The sequence below is a fragment of the Bombus vancouverensis genome, chromosome 5 (genome assembly GCF_051014615.1).
Source record: "Bombus vancouverensis nearcticus chromosome 5, iyBomVanc1_principal, whole genome shotgun sequence".
Lineage (NCBI taxonomy): Eukaryota > Metazoa > Arthropoda > Insecta > Hymenoptera > Apidae > Bombus > Bombus vancouverensis.
Window position 1 is genome coordinate 12,670,826 of NC_134915.1, and position 19,075 is coordinate 12,689,900.

The window sequence follows — 19,075 nt, forward strand, 5'->3', positions numbered from 1 at the left end:
ATTAATTGTCGTCCATTAATACCCAGGCTATCTGCAGCTTTCGTTCAGTCAGAGTTTGAATGGTTACCTAGCCTGACCCAGCCGGGCCATATATAAAGGCAGACTTTAATCTCGGCCGCGTTCATGCGTTCCGGCCGATGATGCCTCGTCGAAGTCCTTTAAATCCCTCGAAATATGCTGGTCTCCTCCAGACACGAAATTTAAGCGCGCGAGCTTTGATCGATATGGATTCGGTCGACACTACTCGTGGCTGATCGTTACATAATCTCAAAGGGTAAATCGGTTGCACTGCACGCGCTAATTTCTTCTCGAAAAAGAAAGCCGCGTGTCGTTGAGAAAGGAACGAGATCGCGTTGCGTGAGTCAGTCAACCGAAGGAACATGACCTACTGCGTTTTATGCTTGTTTGAGAAAATTATCGCGATAAAGAATATTTGCTATGATTTGTAGAACATTTTTATCTTCGCTTCCTTTCTTTTTTTGCAAAAGTTTCCAACGTAAAATATCTTATACGGACTTATACATATCTATGGATCTCGATCCTTTATGCCTGAATATCGCTTTCTCCAAGTATGTACATATATTGATAGCAATTTAGAGTATATTGAGCTTATTAGTCCAGGTATTCGAGTATTGGCTTCTCTCTAATCGCGGTTAAAATAGAAGCAACGACGTCGTTCAACTGGCTTCTTTACCTTTGCTATTAGCGACTTCGATATTAGAATCTTTTTGTTTGTAAAAAAATAGATGTAAAAGAGGCGAAACGTTTTTACAAAGTTCATTTCGTTCAGTGTTAAATTCGATTTTTAATATATTCGTATTATGTAAATGGATTTTGTAAATGGACAAGGCGAACAGAGCTACGGCGTGTCCAAAACAACGAGCTAATGAGCTGATTCCGATTAACGCCGTATGCTCTTCGTATTGGTACAAAATGCGTGGCGAGTCAACGATCGTCGAAGGTCCTCGTCGGTTGACGTAGAATTCCCTGAACGTCTGATACGTATTTCAGGCCCGGTAAAATTAGAGAGAAGAGCGAATTATATAAAAAAGTCAAACGAAAACGAATAAAGACGAACGTCAGAGACTCGTCGTCCATGGGGGAGGAGGGTACAACGAGATGCGAGCGATACCGTGTGTTTTACGTCGTGCACGCTTATTGATTGGTACAGCACCGAAAGAACAATATATAGATGCGAAAGTAGAAATACTTGTGTCTCCGCAGTTTCGAGCGGAATGTCAATAATCGATACTCTACCAAAACAGATCTCTTCCAATTGTTTGCTTTTACGAAAACCAAGGAAATCCACAAAGTCTTCTCCCTCTGTCTGTCTGTCTGCCTGTCTCTCTCTCTCTCTCTCTCTCTCTCTCTTTCCCCTTGCTTGTACGATCAATCGATACCAGCCAAGCTTCTGGTATTTTCGAGTCCGTGTACAAACTTCTCTATCTCTTCACCTCGGGAACCGTTTTAAACTTCTTGTTACCATCTAATCCAGACGAGTCCATCTTCCCTACCGTGGTTGATATTTCGATTTCTTCCTGGTTATTCCTTGGTCGTTTCGTGTCGCTGAAAATCATCAGAATTTCTCGTCAATTAAACGGATTACCGCGGTAATTGGTGTAGGGAAAGGAAGGAGTAGAGAACGAGAAAGAGAAACGGAAAGAGGTTGTGCGTTGGAAAGGTTGAGCGAGGTTCTTTCTCGTTAAACGGAACCTTAAGTCGTACGGGGTTGTTGCGCGAGGGCGATGGTACCGTGGCGGCGATGTTGTGTGTGCAGTGTATGCACGAAACACCTGATTCTCGCGACGGCATGTACCGGCTTCCATGTGCACGCGGGCCGAGTTTGCATGTGTGCGTCACCTCGATGGGTGCAACGCGGCTGTTGCCATGGCGACAGACGCCCGGCATCAGCGGCGGTGGGAGCAACGTCCCAATGCCCAGGGTCGTACCTACTGATCCACCCTGAGCGCCGGCACACCAACCCCCTATATCCACCTGGACCCGACGAAATTGCGTCATATGGAACCGTAAAATTCATACAGTACCCTAGAATCCTAGCGAACGTTTTCTTCTCACAATGTACGAAGCCGATCTTCTTTTTTTTCCCTTTTCCATCATCGTTGAAACCCTTCGATTAGAATGGTCTCGCGGGAAAGCCAGCGATACAGTGGCAAACTGTTAAGGATTTTTATGATAGAATTTCCGTTACACCTTTGCGGGTTTCTCGCTCCACGCCTTTTATCGATTACTGGTTGATACGACACGAACACGATACGGTTTCGGGACATTGTTAACGTTCCCTTTTAGAATCGTCGAATTTTGTTCACGTAAAAAAGATGGCCCTCTTTCAATATTTAATGGTTAAATAGCTTCGAATTAAAGAGCTTTTATGATGTAATGTGATGGAATCGTTGGTTGAGATTAAAGGATAACGGATTATCGGATATCTGTCTTACACGCGAGCGTTGATTGTAATTTTTCGATGGGGATGGGTGTTTGATTGAAATATACGTCAGCATGGCATCGTGATTAATGGCGTTTTTAATTTCAGACCATGCCGTCTCACAACCGATCTCCATGGGCACAGGTAGGCGTGTGGGTGTCGGGACTGGTTATCATCATCAAACATCAGAAGTTGGGACGGTCCTTAGCCCCAGAAGCAGGTTAGCGTATGATTTAAGTATTTAAAGGAATGGGACAAGTTTGTTGTTCCTTGAGTCATCGAATTGTTTTGTTTTGCAGTGAAACGGGTGGTCTGGGGGTTAAAATGGTCGAATACGTTCTTGGGTCGAGCCCTACGACACCTAAAGATTTGGAACCCAGAATGGTTTCTCTGAGATTGGTAAGCATATAGGCGAAATAAAATATCGAGCAGACCAAAACAAATTTTACAATTTTATTAAAAGATATTTTTGTTTCCTCGTGTAGAACACCGATGCAGACAAGAAAGAAAAAGAGAAGGGCTCGGCAAGTCCTTTTGACAGTTCTAAAGACGACACAGGTCCACAAAACAACGGATTAACATCTCAAAATGGTCTCGATGACGATAAAGGATTTAAGTGAGTATCGAGATTTAATTTCGAGTAATATCAATTATTATATCGTATAAAAAGTATTATAAAAAGATGCAAAGATAATTGTATTAAAAGAATATGAAAAAATGAAGGTATTTATTAGGCGCAATCTGCGGTACATTCAGGGTTTGCGTAAATAAGTTAGGAGAAAAACGCGTTGCTATTCTTGCGTAGCTATAAATAATTGCTTTCAATTGAACGACAGTAAATGTGTCATATGCTGTTCGTGAACAATTACTATTGCTGTGAGGAGCACGATCGAGGAACGTAAAAGTGGCAACTGTCAAGGGCGTGCATGTTCTACCTACTCGGCGGACGATGACATCATAAGTTTGCCTCTCTGGTGTTTGTTGCACCATCATTGTACGCCATCTGGTGCTCCGCTTGTACCTCATCTACTCGATATTACCGACATTCTCCGTGCTGTTTATACTGTATCATTGTGGTTTCTTTTCTTCGTTAAATGACGATAACATTCTTAATTCATTTACTCAAAAAATTTATATTTTGTAATAATTAAAAAGGATGGTAAATTTTATTGTATATTTAAAGAACTATGTGAATTATCGTGCAAATGTCTTACTCGGTCATCATTCTTTGTTCTATATTAGTGAAAATCGAACATTGAGATCAATTGGATTAAGAAACGTGGCAAATAAAGCAGAAAGAAGGAACGGAACTTATATAGTAGCGTTGTCGTTGTTACTTAAAAATTTCATTATGGTAATGATGTTTGTTCATTATTGTTGACCGTCATGGTCTAGGCATCGAATTTCCCCTTTTTATAAGATCAAAGGTACAGGTCCCTGAACATGAACATTAAATTATATTATGCCTGTCGTTATACAGAATGTACCGTTATACTGCACTGCTAATCGTGCATTCGTAGAATCTTGCTCGACTAGTTTGTAAAGATTTTTTAGACATTATTCAAGGTATCGACTTGGAATTTGATAACGTTAACGACAAATATTCGTCAAAGGCATAGAAGTTAAGATAGCTCGACGTTTAATGTTCTTTTTTATCGTTAATTTTATACTTGATTATTCGTTAGTATTAGAGAAATGTGAAACAAGTTGATTTCAGAGGAAACTAATTGCAATTTTCTAGTTGTTTTTGTTTTTTTTTTTTTATTATCCATTTATTTCCAACGCACTGTAATTATTTTTAAGATAGTTGTACATAGTTATACACGCGTACAAGTTCAAGCGCGCGAGTTACATTGCTAATAGATTGTTATCACAATATGTAAAATAGAATTCTTTTAGCCCTAAGAATTGTATACTCATGTCACGTAGAATCAAGTTCGTGACATTTACGATTGTAGTGTTAGAATGGCTAACGAAAGCGGCGTCACTTTCTTTATATAGGGAATAATAACAACAGTGTAGTAATTCCACTGTGCAACGGTTTCCTTGCCATTACAATCAGAGGTAGTTTTTTAAGAAATTTAAGAGATCTTGAGTATAATACAAATTAACTTTGCAAATTCGTAATAGAAATTCAAATTTAAATTATCAAATGCATAACGAAAATTGAAATTCATTTCTCGGTAATCGTTGTTTGCTTTCGTTAATTAAGATATTTTTCCACGAAAGGAAAACAACTGGCCTTATCGAGGCATAGATACGCATAGATATCAAGCTGTATATTTTTTCATGGATGTTACAGTACACGTTGATTCGCGAATGATTCACGCTTCTTTTATTTTCATAAGTGTATCTAGCAAAACGGTTTATATTTCCGTATATCATGTGTTGAACGCATTGTACTCTGGAACGTACCGTAGGCTGCCTTCAATCAGAACGAATCAGTGAAATGCATGAAATAGAGAGTAAAGAGATGAATATTTGATTCCGCGACCCTCAAGACGGTTGCATAATCTGCTCGTCTTTGTTCCCGTCTCTCGTAAGTTAAAGTGGAGTCACGGTTAATTGTGATAATATTACGGATGCTGGTTATTGAAAAGCTGATTGCTATTTACACCTGACAATTATTATCGTTGTTTTCAAATGTTATCCGCTACATGAATGAAGGGATTCCCTTTCGTTGGAAGAACGACCGCTTAATGCCGTTTTTCGTCTTTTATTTGCAGTCGTACACCCGGGAGTCGGCAACCTTCTCCAGGCGAAGAGGAATTTCAGAAGAACGCAGCAACGACTCTTGTGAGTGCTGGAGGTGGTGGAGTCGTGTTATTGAAACCTGGTGTCGATGTGGTTGGAAGCGAAGAACATTTCATGGCCGCCTTTGCAGCGGCTCCACCGCATCATTTGCAACATCATCAAGCACCACCGACGCATCATCTTCAGCACCCGCACTCGCATGCGGCGCAACTCTTTGGTGCACAGGCTCCTCCACCCCCACAGGGTCCGCCACCTTCGCAACAACAACAGCAGCAACAGGGGCCCCCACAGGCGCAAGACACCACCACTCACTTTGATGTTCAGGTAAGTCTCGACCTTATTGTTTTCCCTCTTTGATTCCACGGGACGAAGTCGGAGAAAAGAATTTTTTTCTCTCGGTGGAATACGCCTTTTAAGACGATACAAGATGGTATGCGTGAGATACGAGGAGTAACGAGCGAGCAAGACTACATATCTCGTCTCTAAGATTTCATCGCGCAAGCGAAAATTTACTTGAACGGCTATGTTAAGTTCACCTATCTATACGGTTGATTGTTGTTTTTGGAGCCGGTTAAGGATGATTCGAACGAAGTATCAAAAGGTTGTCCCAGTTTTGCGTTAGCTCGCAGTATATTTTTGTGTAACGATTAATAAATCACAAACGTACTCGTAAATTGTGAAAGCAATCGTACCAGTTTAAACGTCCTACATAGACGTGCATCGTAAGGTTGTTGATTATTATCAAAGGCTGCTTGATCAAGTAGCTCGACGAAGCTCGTGCATTAACTGATTGCGACGGCTATCGGTACACTTTATACACTTCCGTTGCCATCCAATTTAAACATTTCGACGAGACGTTTCGCAATGAAAGAAAATATTTGACTTTTGGGCAAGCTTGAACTCGATGCCCTCTCTCGTGTCCGTCGTGAATCTGGGAAAGTATTCAGATTGTCGTAATATCTTAATTAGTCAGCAAACCTGCCCGTGGATCATACCGTAGGTTTGTACGTAATTCCATAAACGCCATCCTTTCTTGTTAACGTTACGTTGAATTCTGTTTGGTGCAATAGAGTACGGTCTGACTAGTGTAGGACTCGAGGAATCCATAATAGTTCTAGAACGGCGCAGAGTATTTAAAGTCTGTCGATGGTTTTCCACGCGAAGGGCGTCGCGTCGCTGCTGGCGTTAATTTAGCGATTGTACTGGCGACTAGGAAGAGGTTATTTTTAAGCAGCAAGCAGCTGATACTAACGAGCGGTCCAACCACCGAGCAACCCTCTTGTACGGGTTCTCGACGGACTTCCTTCGCTTTTGAAGTCGCGTTTCATTCGAACGAGCATGCCTGTCGAGGGGTGAAGGTACAAGCGAGCAACAATAGAATAGACGGAATAGTTTGCATGATTTACTAGCATTTTCACGAAATTATCGATGCATTATTAACCGCGTACCGATTTTCTTAGCTAATGTTAATTATAGAAAGGCGTATCGTAAATTATGATAGCACTTGATGTAACCGTCGTAATTACAAATCAAAGTATAAAACATACATTGGACGTTTATTTCGCCGCTGATCAGACTTGGCAAACCTTCGACGTTTACGACTTTTGATTTAGTTGACGAATTCCTTTTCGTGCAAGATCAGATGGCACTGTAAAAGCGAGTTTAAAAGCAATTCAACGATACGGGAAACCTTTGAAATTCCAAGTGTTGTTCGTTCTTTTTTTTTAGAGCGTGGCCAGCAGAAAAAATAGACGTGTCACTTTTCAAGCTTGCGTCATTGTCGGCAGCTCACTTGCAGGGCCGTTATCGTTACTGACCGTTTGTTTCTTTCGCATATTTTTGACGTCAATACTTGTCTTATAATCCACTTATCTCGTCATTCAGATAATTTATTGAAGTGTTTCATTCTAAACATCAAGATACGATCATAGTTTGCATAATTTTGAAGATAAGTTCCGCTCCAATAAGTTAACTAGACACGCTCGGAGCATCCTGCCGCAAACTTGGCTTCGAGATGCGACCAATGATCGAATCTTTCCACTCTCGGCAACCTTGGCTAGTTTTATCCTTGAGAATGTAGCCTCGTAGGACATATGTAGCTACCTTTTCTTTTTTTTTTCCTTTTCTTCTCTTTATTTCGCTTAGCGAAAAAGCGTCCCCCTCCACCTCCTTTCGTATTGGAACTCGGTATGACCTGACAGCTTAAGAGACACGTAGAAGGGGAATGGAGAACGATCTCGTCCTCCGGCAGGGACAAATGTATAAATCACAGAGTGACAAGTTCTCGACATCTACTTCGAATCCTATTCAGAAAATAGAACAGACGTTATATAGCCATCCTAGCACATATTCATGTTTATGCACGTTACACTGCATGTCCGAACGTTATATCGGCGAATGCATCAAAATGCCTTTCGTTATGAAACCTTCTTCATACTTCGACCGTCATCCAGCAATTTCGTGTTACGTGGCTGCCAGTGCTTTTCATCTTTATTGCAACTTTGCGCTCGATATCGAGGCGATTATAACACGCTACGTTATTACCTATAAATATACGTATGTACATATCCGACAGAGTATCCTTTCTGGTCAATTGTAATCTCGGCAATGTAATTGGAGATGTGTAACATTTAATTTAGTCCGTGGACGCGATCATCGAAGTCGAGATCGATTCGAAGGTGGCTGATTCGAAATTAGATCGGGGGACCGGAACTTGAGGACATCGATGTGTATTCCGTTCTCGTCGACGTCTCGTTTCAAGTATGAATCTACGTAGCCTGGTCTATGTTCCATATTCTTATGTGTTTACAGCGAACCGTTCTTCCTATCCTAGAGCGTAGTAGCTAGTCCGGTCGCGGTATATTCCTGCTCTTCTTTCGAACAGGACTACGCTAAGCTGAAAGCTTTGACGGCGTGCTCGATTAAAACGTGAAACGTCGCTTTTAAAGATAGAATTTTTGTAAGAAAATCAATAATTCCATGTCGTGGACGTGTGACGGATAGCAAGTTTCTCTTTGTACGAAATGCCCGCGGTTCCTCTGAGCGTACAGACGCAGGGAAGCGTTGCCATTCGAAAGCGTATGCGTTTCAATAAGAAATTTGGATTAACGAATTACTCGGAAATTTTTTGTGCGATTCACAGCAGTGTCTGTGTGACAAGACAAATAAGAATATATGCGGCGTATCGCATAGCTAGACACGTGAATATACAATTCTGCTTGGAAAAGAGGAAATCACAAATGAAAGGGGAGAAAATGCGGTGTACAAGACCTCGGGTCGTCCAACTCGTTTTCCACCCCCCTCATATCCCCATCTCTCTTTCTCTCTTGATATGTCTCTCCGTGCGTGGCGTGCGCGCGAGCTCGCGTCCCCTCCCCTCTCCTACGGGAAATAGTACCCATCGTAGGCAGCATTGTTCCCAGGGTAGGGGCCATAGCGCTGTATTTTCCACGTGACGAACGAAGCGCGTATGCACAGGTGCAGCTTGACTGCCATGGCTCCTGTAATCTCTTTCTTCCTTGCACGTTCGTTCTACCTTTTCGTTTCCGCATGCCTCGATGAAAACGCGAAATGTCGCACAAAGCATGCATCGAGCGCGGTGTACGCGGTCGCCGAGGAGGAGAGAAAAAAATTGCAAACTCGCGACGCGACTTGTGTTTCGCCAACGAATTCGTTATAATTTTTTTCTTTCCTTCTTTTGCCCTCCCCCGCCCTTCCTCTTCCCCTTTCCATTTTCCCTTCCGCAATTAGTGCCGCATTATACGTCAAACCGGATTCCGTCAGTGGTTGTCGTATTAATTAACACGCTGCGCGCCGTTCGTCTGGCGTGCGGTGGTTGCGTTTCAGCGATTTCCATCGGACGTCGCGAGTTCAGATACACGTGCCACCCACCCCCCAATGACACCCTCTTACCGAATATTCGGCGACACGGTCGCTGTCCCGCCACTTCACCGTTATTTTCCCGTTTTTGTCCCTTTCTTCGTCGCGTCTCGCGAATATTTCCACCACGTTGTAGCCTATGGTCTTTCACGACGTAACACACATAAAAATAGAACGCTCGTGCAGCTCGTGAGCGTATTACGCCAGCGTTTATGCACGCGTGCTTGCCTTCGGAGCACGAGAAAGCGTGTGCGATGGTACGAGAGAAGTGCGTGCACGCATGAGACACGGCTGCCCTCTGATCGCGTTATTACGCGAAGGCTCGTGCTCGTCAGTGCATGAAGCGATTCCCAGACCTCGTCTCCTTTCTCCCCTTCTCTCTGCAGTTTGCTTCCCTTACCTCTCGCTCTCTGTTTCTCCATTCTGCACGTTCTTCGCTTCTTCCTTTTCTTGTACCCGACCACTCCACGGCATTCTCGTTTTTCCCTCTTCAACTTGTTCAGAGGCACCCCCTCCCCTTCTCGCTCTCCTAGATTCGCTGGCATTTTCTCCTCTCTTTCCTTCGTTTTAGCTCATCTTTGGCTATACATACAGTGCTCTTCTTGTGATCACGCGAAAAGCAGGAAGAGGAGCACGAGAATGGAGAGAGGGCAGGGGGGTGAGAGCGGGAGAAACCCTTTAAAGGTGTGTACACACATATATACACGCAAGCACGTAGACAGGCATCGGGTTGTTGACTCGGTGCCCATTCAGCATAAAGTGCAATGACTTCCTCCGATGAAAATCTGTATCATCGCCCGAAGGCTACACTCTTCGGGGGTAAGCACGACGTTCCTCGCCGTCGTTGCAGTTCCGGTCAGAAATCCCAAGCCACTGTCCTATTCCCAGTGGCCTTCTTTGTTGTGGAATATCGAGTTCCGCGGCAGCTCCGTTTTCCAACTTTTCAGCTAGCCAACGTTTCCGTTTTAAACGCTTTACAGTTCCTTTGACGAACTGACAAATATGCACGCGAGAGCTACCCTATCCACGACCGGCTATTGTTGCTCCCGAGCTATAGCTCTCTCCGCTGTGGCTGCTGCTGTTGCTGGTGCTGAAGAAGTCGATACGATTGTTTGGAGCCCGAAATTCTTCGCGAGCAGAACGGGTTTCTTCTCTCTTTCTTTCTCTTTCTGCCTGCTTCCATCAAACGTTCGAATTTTAAGCGTAGCTACGGCCAAACGATGCACGTTGCTTGTACTCAGTTAGGTTTTAAATGTCAGGTCGTTTTGATTTTGCTCGGAGCTCGTATAGCTCGTTTAGATGCGTTTTTAGCCAACGAATTGACTTTGTTGTTTCACCATTGCGTTGCTACAGTTTTGCAAATAATTGCTAGCGAGCCTCGAACTGCCTGACGATCGGCGAACAAGCCAAGTGCTTGTCACTCATTCGACGATATTTTTGGTGGACTTACATAATCGGCCATACTTACGTAGCAAACCTTCCTCCTTTTCCCTTCCTTCATCCGCGTGCGCGTGCTCCTCAATTTTTCACGCTGGCTGACTCACTTTGGCATAGCCAGCCACGGAAGCCGCGCGAATATCACCGTGTCCTTCACATACGTGTTTCGCTCTACAAAGGGATTTGTCCAGCTTATTACATTAAATTTTCTGTACTTCAACTTCATCGCTCCTATCTCATTATTCCGCACTGCAGGTTTTTTTCAGCCAGACCGGCAATTTTTACCAGAATTTTTTTAATGGACCGTATAACTATTTTTTTCTCCTTCCTTTTTTCTATCTTTCGTTTAGTCGTTTTTTAGTCGCGCGCGATTCGACTTTCGGATAATGCAACGCGTTTCCACATTCTTTCTAATTATCGATCGTACGAGCCCTCTAACTATTCTGGCATGCGGTTAGTTGACTACGAAGTTCGCAGGTGGCAGGCAACGCCAGTCCTGCCAGTGAATGCTACGTGTTGGCTAATCGAAAACAACAAGGATTAGCAAATCCATGACGAAGTAGCGTGATAGAGGCTGAAGCAATTAAGGACGGCAAGAATGTGCGCACCATTTCCTTACCTCGACCAATTACACCGTGCTTTCATCGGAAGGCTACACTCTAATTAGATAGCATAATCTACTTCGTTCGCTCTATACTCCTCTCTGCAAACCCGCTCGCTCGACAGATTTATTAAACAACGATTCATTTGTCGGGCTTGTATTCTACCCGTTTCACGGCGTGTTTCTCGTGGCTAATCGAAAACTGATTTATCGCGTTCCGGATAATTAGGAAGCCACGCGCGGTCTCGGTGCCTCCCGTTTTTCTTCGATTCTCTCGTCTTTGATCGTCGTAGACGAAGATGGACGCGCACTCCACGCGTCGCGATCTTTAAAGATGAACGTTTCCTCCTATTTTTCCAACACCCGTGCGTAGGCATCGCCGTTCTGCAAGTTTATGTAAGTGTCTCGCACGTTGTGTTCACTGTCGCGGAAACCGAGTGAGCAGGTCAAAGGACCTTTCCACCTCGGGGACTAGTCTCCTGGAAGACTACCGCCTCAGCAATTAAGTGGAAAGATCCGATCTTTCCAGACGCGCTACACTCTCGTAAATTTTCCTCGCTCCCGACTAACTCGTAGATCGAATTTTGGAGACAAGAGAGCTCATTTGTATTCTCGTCTTTGCTTCAATACAGATTTATTAATTACTTCTATTTTTCTTTCGTAATTGATGCAATCGATTCTACGACGTTACAACCACTGACGTAGTTTCGCGCGAACGTTCTTCAATATTCGATGTCCAAATGCCATTGCCTTTAAATATGGAAATTATGAGTTTTCAACGATGCGAAAAGTTTCTTGGTTTTCTTTCAACAGCTATTAAACCCGTGTTTTTTAGCTGTCATAATATTCACGACCCTTCGTGTTCACAGTATATCCCGGTGTCAAGCTGATTATTTCCCCGGAGGCCGAAATTACCACGTAATTCCTCTCTCTCTCTCTCTCTCTCTCTTTTTCTCTCTCTCTCTCTTCTAAGCCCGTTAATAGGTCATAGAGAAAGGTCAGGGTTGATGTTCGTTGAAATTTGTCGAAGTATCGTGCGATTTCCCTCCTTCTCCTTCTCTCTTTCACGGAGAAAGCTCTTTCGTTGATGACTCATCCGGATATCCACGGAATGTTTGCTCGAAACGTCGATTGCAAAAATGCCGGGCGTCGGCGCTTTTCGAGCTATTTCGTGCTCCACGCGTACGCATAACCAGCAACACCGATAACATTTTCAATTAAGAGACCTCCGCTGTTCGGCGGATAGGTGGAGAGAAGTTAATTAACCGACGACGAACCGCGTCTTGAGAGGCGTAATATCAACGAATGCTAAGAATACTAGTTTTAATATTGCTTTGTCATGCAACGCGGCCTCAAGACGAAAATGACACTTGGTCTGGAGGTTATTAATGAAACGAGAGAGATCATTAGTCTTAGAAGAACAGCGTCGTGCCTCGTGGTGGATCCTAATTAAAACCACGGATCACCCGCGGAGTCGAATCTAGGCTAGAAACCAACTTGAAGTAGCCTCTCCACCTTCACCTCCAGCCCTGTTTCAACGTGTAGCCACCGCATCTTTCGTCCCCTTTTTTTTTGCAACATCTACCTACCATCTCGAGCATGGAAACACAAAGCAAACGCCCTGAAATCGTGACCAAGTGCAAACTCTAGAACCGGCGGTGCTCAAAATACTTATTCCACTCTCTCTCTCTCTCTCTCTCTCTCTCCCTTCCTCTCTCTCTGTCTGTCTGTCCTCTTTGTGTTGGTTAATCATCGAGAAATGAACGAAAAAGAAAAACAACGATCAATGAGTTACATAACTAAAGCACAGGAACGAGGAGAAGGATCGAACAATCTAAACAGAGACACTTTAAAACGTTCTACCTGGAACACGGTTATTTTTTCAATATGTAATCGGAGAGGAAAGAGAAACTCGGGCTCGTAAACGGTCAAGGATTCCTTCGTCGATGGTGGTAATTTCAATATTTACGTTTTCGTCGAGTTTGCTTTATCGATTACTCGTTAAAGAATTTCAGTCGTGGTTACACCACGGCGTTTAAAAGAGAGGGAAAGAGAGAGAGAGAGAGAGAGACAAAGGGTGGAAATTTCCAAGTGTCGCTTGATCGGTGTTTATCACCTTTTTCCTCAGAACGAAGGCTCTTTAAAAACCACTTCCTACGGTAGAAACGCGTTTGTTGCACCGTCGTCACGGGTGCATGTGCACACAGGTAGCCGAGCGAGCGACTCTAAGTGTGGGCAATTGCTAGCTATATTTTTATACGTATACCGCGTTCAGCTGGAAATTTTTTCTTATAATAAAAGATCCTAGGGTGCGGGCAGCGTTGCCGTGTTTCACAAGGGTTGGTAGGGGTCGATGAGAGAGAAAGACATCGTGCGGAGAAACGGCGAAGACGAGGAGAGAGCCTCGCGGCACCTAACACGCGAACTCGCGTGCTCGCCCATCCCTTTGAATCTAGAGGTTCTCAACTTGCCTCAGTCGGCCAATCGAATTCGTATAGGCCGATTGATACGTTCGCGATATCCCTCCGGGGGGTCAAAGACATCGATTCGATTCAGTCGTGGAACGAAACACCCGAGAAAATACCGGATATCTCCTAGACGAGCGCTTTGGGAACGTTCCGCCGTTTCTTCTTACCTCCAAGGTAAGTAGGGGAAGAAGGACACGAGAAAAGGCCCAATTTCCTTCGACCGCATAACAGAAAAAAAATAGCAATATCGCGCTTTCACTGACCTCTTTTCTTATCGCATAAGATCACGCTCCATTTTTAACGTGTATTAATTAATCGCGTGGTGTATTAGTTTGAAACGCGGGGATGTAGCGTGCACTCCGTCGCGTTCGTCTTTTTTTTTTTTTCGATCGAAGCCACGAATTTGTCGAAGGCTCGAAAAGGTGGAAGAGAAGAGGAAGAGACGAGTCGAGTACGAGAAAGCCTTTTGGCTCGACGACGCTTTCAACGTTCTATCGCTCCGTGTGCCATTGATTTTACGCAAATACGCGATACCACGGATATATCAGGAGACGTGTCGCGTTGCATAGTCCAGTGGCCGCAAGGTGAATTACCGTTGAGATTTTAATTCGTTGGCGACGACTACGCAAAGGGACGACTCATTGACCATAGCTGCTGCCGCTCCCTTCGATATGCAGCTCGAGCGTTTTTTTGCTGCGGAGCTGGAACGCGCGAGCCTCTTTTCAGAAATCAGGCTAGTTTAACGGATAGTACCATCCTGACGGTTACCATTCGTTCGTACAATGCCGCTTCTGGTGTGTGTTCACATTTGTACTTTGCTCGCCCCCTCCCCTTCCACGGGCAGCTATATTCTCATGGGCAACCGTATTTGCGCATTTATGTACATGGAAGCACGAAGTTGCTGATATGTAAATAATAGCTGCTGCAAGGTACGGTTGGATAGGGGGTATGAATAGTCCTCTCCCCTTTTTGATTGCCTCTCCTCCTTTTCTTCGTCGATACATCGAGTCCTCTCCTCGTTCCACTCGCTACATTCTCTTTTCCCCTATAATTACTTCTTTTTATTTTTTTCCTATAACTATCCATCGGTTTTCTCGCCCAGTTTCCGTTTCTCCCACTCATCTTCGATCTACTACTCCACTACTACTATACTGTCGGTTTCATCCTCTCTTTCTTGCTCCCTGCTTCTTGCCCCTTTTTCATATTCCTTTTCTTTCTCTCTCTTCTTTTTTTTTTTTTTAACTATTACCCACTGTCTTCTTTCTCTCCGTCTCCGAGCTTTTCTCTCGCTCGCACTCTCCTTTTCTCTCCGCTGCTCTGCTTCTCCGTCATGTTGTGTATTTTCCTCCTTTTTTCTTTTATAACACGCCCCTTCCCTCCCCGGTGGCCGCTTCTGTGTCGGTGGTTCCCATCTCTCTCTTTGTCACTCCCCGCACAGCTCCACTCTGTGTGTCGCCGTATCGTTCTATATGTATATATGTGTGGCCGCAAAAGGGAAAGGGGGAGAGCTCCCTGTAGACAATAGGCTGTTGGCTACGGGCGACGACAATGTGCCGGCTGCGCAAGAAAGAGGGCTGCCTTCACCCGTCTGCTTTCCTCTCCTTCGACGCTCTCGTTTCTTCTCCTCCGCGCTCTCCTTCCTCTCTTCCGCTCCCTTTCGACTCTTCACCGGCCCTGAGAACCCTCGAGGTGGTACAGCGTACATCAAAATTAAGGCACGGCCAATTAAAGTCGCGCGAAACACGCCTCTCTCTCTCTCTCTCTCTCTCTCTTTTTCCATGACGCGTTTCTCGGCTGAACAAGGAAATTTCACGGGCGAGACGCGAAAAGTTGGCGGGATTTTTAGCCGGCGTTCAAACGATATTTCGGGATCGACGATATTTTCGACGCCGCGGTAATATACGCAGGGGAGAGAAAAAAAGAGTTGCCGGTGCGTCGTAATAATAACGCTCAGCCGCAAAAGCAGTCTGCAGCTTTTCTAAACTTGTCAGGTCGACGTGAAAATCGATACACGCACACGAAGTGGAAAGAGATGAGAAAGTGCGACCTGTTTTGCGTTCGTATTAGTTTGTAGTCGATTATTGGCATTTAGAAGACATATATGTATATATATATATAGTGCTGCGTTTTGAATCTAACCCAGTGTTAACCCTTGCCCGTGTGCCGGTTCGATCGAAGGAGAAACAATGCCAGGAGTATTGTAGGCCAATTGATTTTATTTTTTCCTCCCTCTTTCAAAGGATCACGCTCGGTATACATCGAGTATACACGGTTACTCTTTTATTCTGTCCTCTGTTATCCGGCATACGATATCATCTCGGGATACCCTTCAGTTTCATTCGGAGACTTGATTCATCATACCGTCAGTGCATCCGTGTCACGAGTACGGCTTTCCCCGGGGGATGAAATTTTCGATCTTCGATTTGTTTCCTTCTTTCTCACTTTCTTTTTTCTTCGGCTGTACGTTCCACGCGTAGTCTCGAAGTCGATGGCAATGGGAGATCGAAACGCGAATCGTATCCCGATTTCTTGCACCTTTATTCCTCTTATTTCTGCCCTCGTCGACGTTATCGTCGCCGTTGTCGCCGCCGTGCTAATACTTCTAGTTACTTTTTCACCTGCGAGCAAGTTTCTGATCTTCGTGCAAACCTCTCGACTAGCAAGGCGACACCGGGGGCAGGCAGGAAGAACAGGCAGGGCCGTACTTTGGGGCGAGCCAGTTCCCTCTTGGCTTCGCTCTGTATGCCAAGGCACGAAGGGGGTAGTCGTCATCTTCTTTTGAATCTCATGAAACTCGCGCGCGCGCCTGCCTTTGTCTCACCCTCGTCCAAGTGCAGGTGGTTGGGGCGGCAGGGCCGTACGCTCAAAAGCACTTGGACGGGAAGAGAGAGAAGGGAAACAGAGAAGGAAGGAGCCGAGAGGATAGAGAGGAGGGTGCCTCGGGGACAGGGTCTCAGGAACGTCTGTCAATATTGGAAATTACATGCAAAGTCTCGTGCTACTTTCACTGGGCAACTGAATTATTCAGAATAATCATAGTCGCGCCCGTACGCGCGCCGGACACCGCAAGAAATCGAGGGGTTGCACGGCACGTCGCGCAGAATCTCACCCCCGTACGTGTGTATCGGCTTCCAAGGAAAATTTCATTTGCCGGAAGTCAACGGCATTGCGATGCTCACCCGTACTCGACTCGTTTTCAGCAAACGACGCTTAACATTCCACTGGCGGCGCTTTTTATTGCTTGGTCGTTTTAGGAGCGACGGTGACCTCTCAAAGTTTCATTCTCGTCGCTCAGGCAGTGTATCAAAAAAAAAAAAGAGGGGACCGTCTCGCGGTTATTTCTCTCTATCAAAATATTTATTCGTTCTTCAACGAGGATGATGATGACAGAGATCGTCTCGCAAGGTCTTGTCATAAAAAAGAGCGACGAGTTAAACCAGGCAAGCATTCCGCGTATCTTAACGTACGAACGTTGATTCACCTGTTTCGTTTGAATCGCTATGAGCGCAATTAAAAGTCGAAATTTAATCACACGCCGTGAACACGCATGTTCGCTGTACAACCAGACTCTCGAGTACATCAACGCTCTTGAATGGGATCAATGAAATCTCTGCACGTCGGTGTACGACCGTCGAATGTTAGAGGAGAAATGGTTGGATTCGCTAGGTTCGGCGTATCCTCGTCAAAGAAGCGAATGAAAGGGAGCTGGAAGGGCCTTGGAAATCGTCGAAGTTGAGTCAGTTGGTGTGCGTTCTCTCTTCGATCGGAAATGGTACGACGAGGAAAGAGAGCTCTCTTGGTTTGCAGTCTGTTTGCCGATCCCGAGAAATGTTCTCCGGCGCAGAGAAAAACGCGGAAATGGTTCGGTAATGGGAAAAATGTGCACGGGCGGTACGAGCGGCCGTGCTTATGCGTACACGAATAGGCGGAACACGGAACACGACGCGTCGCGACGATTAATCGGTCATTAATTCCCGGTCGATCGGCAGTACGGTTGTGCAGGGAGATACGTTTGAAAACCGGCAAGGCGAATCTTCCCGCGAAATCGTGGAAGCTCTCGTGGCTTTGTCGTGTCCTCGGCAAAAGAAGAGCCCACTGGGAGGGAAGGGAGAGGGTGAAGGAGTCTCTGAGGGCGACAGGGCTGTATTCTCGTTGGGTCTTGCCACGAGTAGAACGAACTGTCTGCTCGTTGGCGAGAGAGAGTTCGGAGCAAATCACGGCTAGAGGAAAGGAGAAAGATCGAGGGAATGGAGAAAAAGAGAGAAGGATGAGTGGGAAGGGGAGAGAGCAGGAAGACGGAAAGAATGAAAAAGCGAAAGAAGGAACGAGGAGCGAAAGAGTGGAAACGAGACGGATGCACGACGATGAGAGCGAAAAAGAGGGAGCGATAAAAGGAGAATGAGCACGGAGAGCCAAAAGAGAAGGAGCGAGCTCAGGGTTAGAAGAGGGAAAGAGAAAGGAACGGGGGCTAGGATGGAGAGAAACGGAGAGGCAAATGGAGAGTGGGAAAGGGAGGAAGAGAGAGGGGTGTACGCGTCACACCGGCCGCGTCGCGTCGCGTCACTCAAAGCTCGGGCCATGGGAGCGAGGAGGCTCGAGAGGAGGCAGTCAGTTCTCAACTGCCTTTCTATGCGGCAACCGTTGCGAGCGCGGCTTAAGCCCGGATCACGCTGGACTTAACGGCTCGCTACGGAGAACCGGCCTTCTTTACACCGCGCTTTCGTCGAAGCACGCTGGATACCAACGAAGCTCGAACAGCTTGAACGCATTATCGGGACACAAGGAACCTATTGTCGTGTCGTACGTGTGTGCTCCATCCGCGGTGTCACAAAGAGAAACTATGACTTCTACCTCGAAGGTGTATCATCACCTGATCTTCCGTGTTTAAGTCGCATAATCTTCGTGCCTTCTGCGATTCTTTCTAAAAGAATCGCCCCCGCGTCGCTTTCCTTTTCGCCTTTGTTATTACGATCAGACGTATATACAAGTGTCTCGTCGAGAGCGATACTATAGTTTTACACAGTGTCCAATATCGGGAGTGTGTGCAACCAAGGAAACACCACGTGGTTCCGCGTAATTCTCGTTTACCTTTTTGACAGTGATCGATCGTTTGTTCGTTCGCGGAAAGCGATGTTCGACCGTCGAATCGTCGCGCGCGACAGATCATTCTGACGGAACAGTGATCGTTGGCGGATCAAAAGGGGGAATGCCAGCATCGGTTTACCGCAAAGTTTCACCGATCTGTCGTTTCCCTCCTAAACTTGGTAACTTTACGAAACATGAAATCCAACTTTAAATTCCATTGAAACGTAACTCGTGAAAAGTGCGAGGAAGTACGATAGAAGGAAAAAGAAAAGAAAAGAGAAAAAAAAGATAGAAGAACGGCAAAAAGAAAAGTTGCTTCGATTTCTCCGTGAATTTTTGTGCCCGCGTGTGTACGTGAACGTTGTATAGATTCGAGGCGATTATCGAAGCGGACGCGATAATAAATGC

The 19,075-nt window shown here is 45.3% G+C and overlaps 1 protein-coding gene across 4 annotated transcripts in view; it reads left to right on the forward strand.

Annotated features, from left to right (window-relative positions):
* The window catches only part of pum (pumilio), a 63,130-nt gene that overhangs the window by 14,763 nt on the left and 29,292 nt on the right, over window positions 1–19,075 (forward strand). For all 4 annotated transcript variants that reach the window (XM_033332942.2, XM_076618518.1, XM_076618517.1 and 1 more), the window contains 4 exons: window positions 2,552–2,663; window positions 2,743–2,842; window positions 2,929–3,059; window positions 5,170–5,521. In XM_033332942.2, the coding sequence (XP_033188833.1) occupies window positions 2,552–2,663; window positions 2,743–2,842; window positions 2,929–3,059; window positions 5,170–5,521 (695 nt within the window). The remainder of the gene's footprint in view (window positions 1–2,551; window positions 2,664–2,742; window positions 2,843–2,928; window positions 3,060–5,169; window positions 5,522–19,075) is intronic.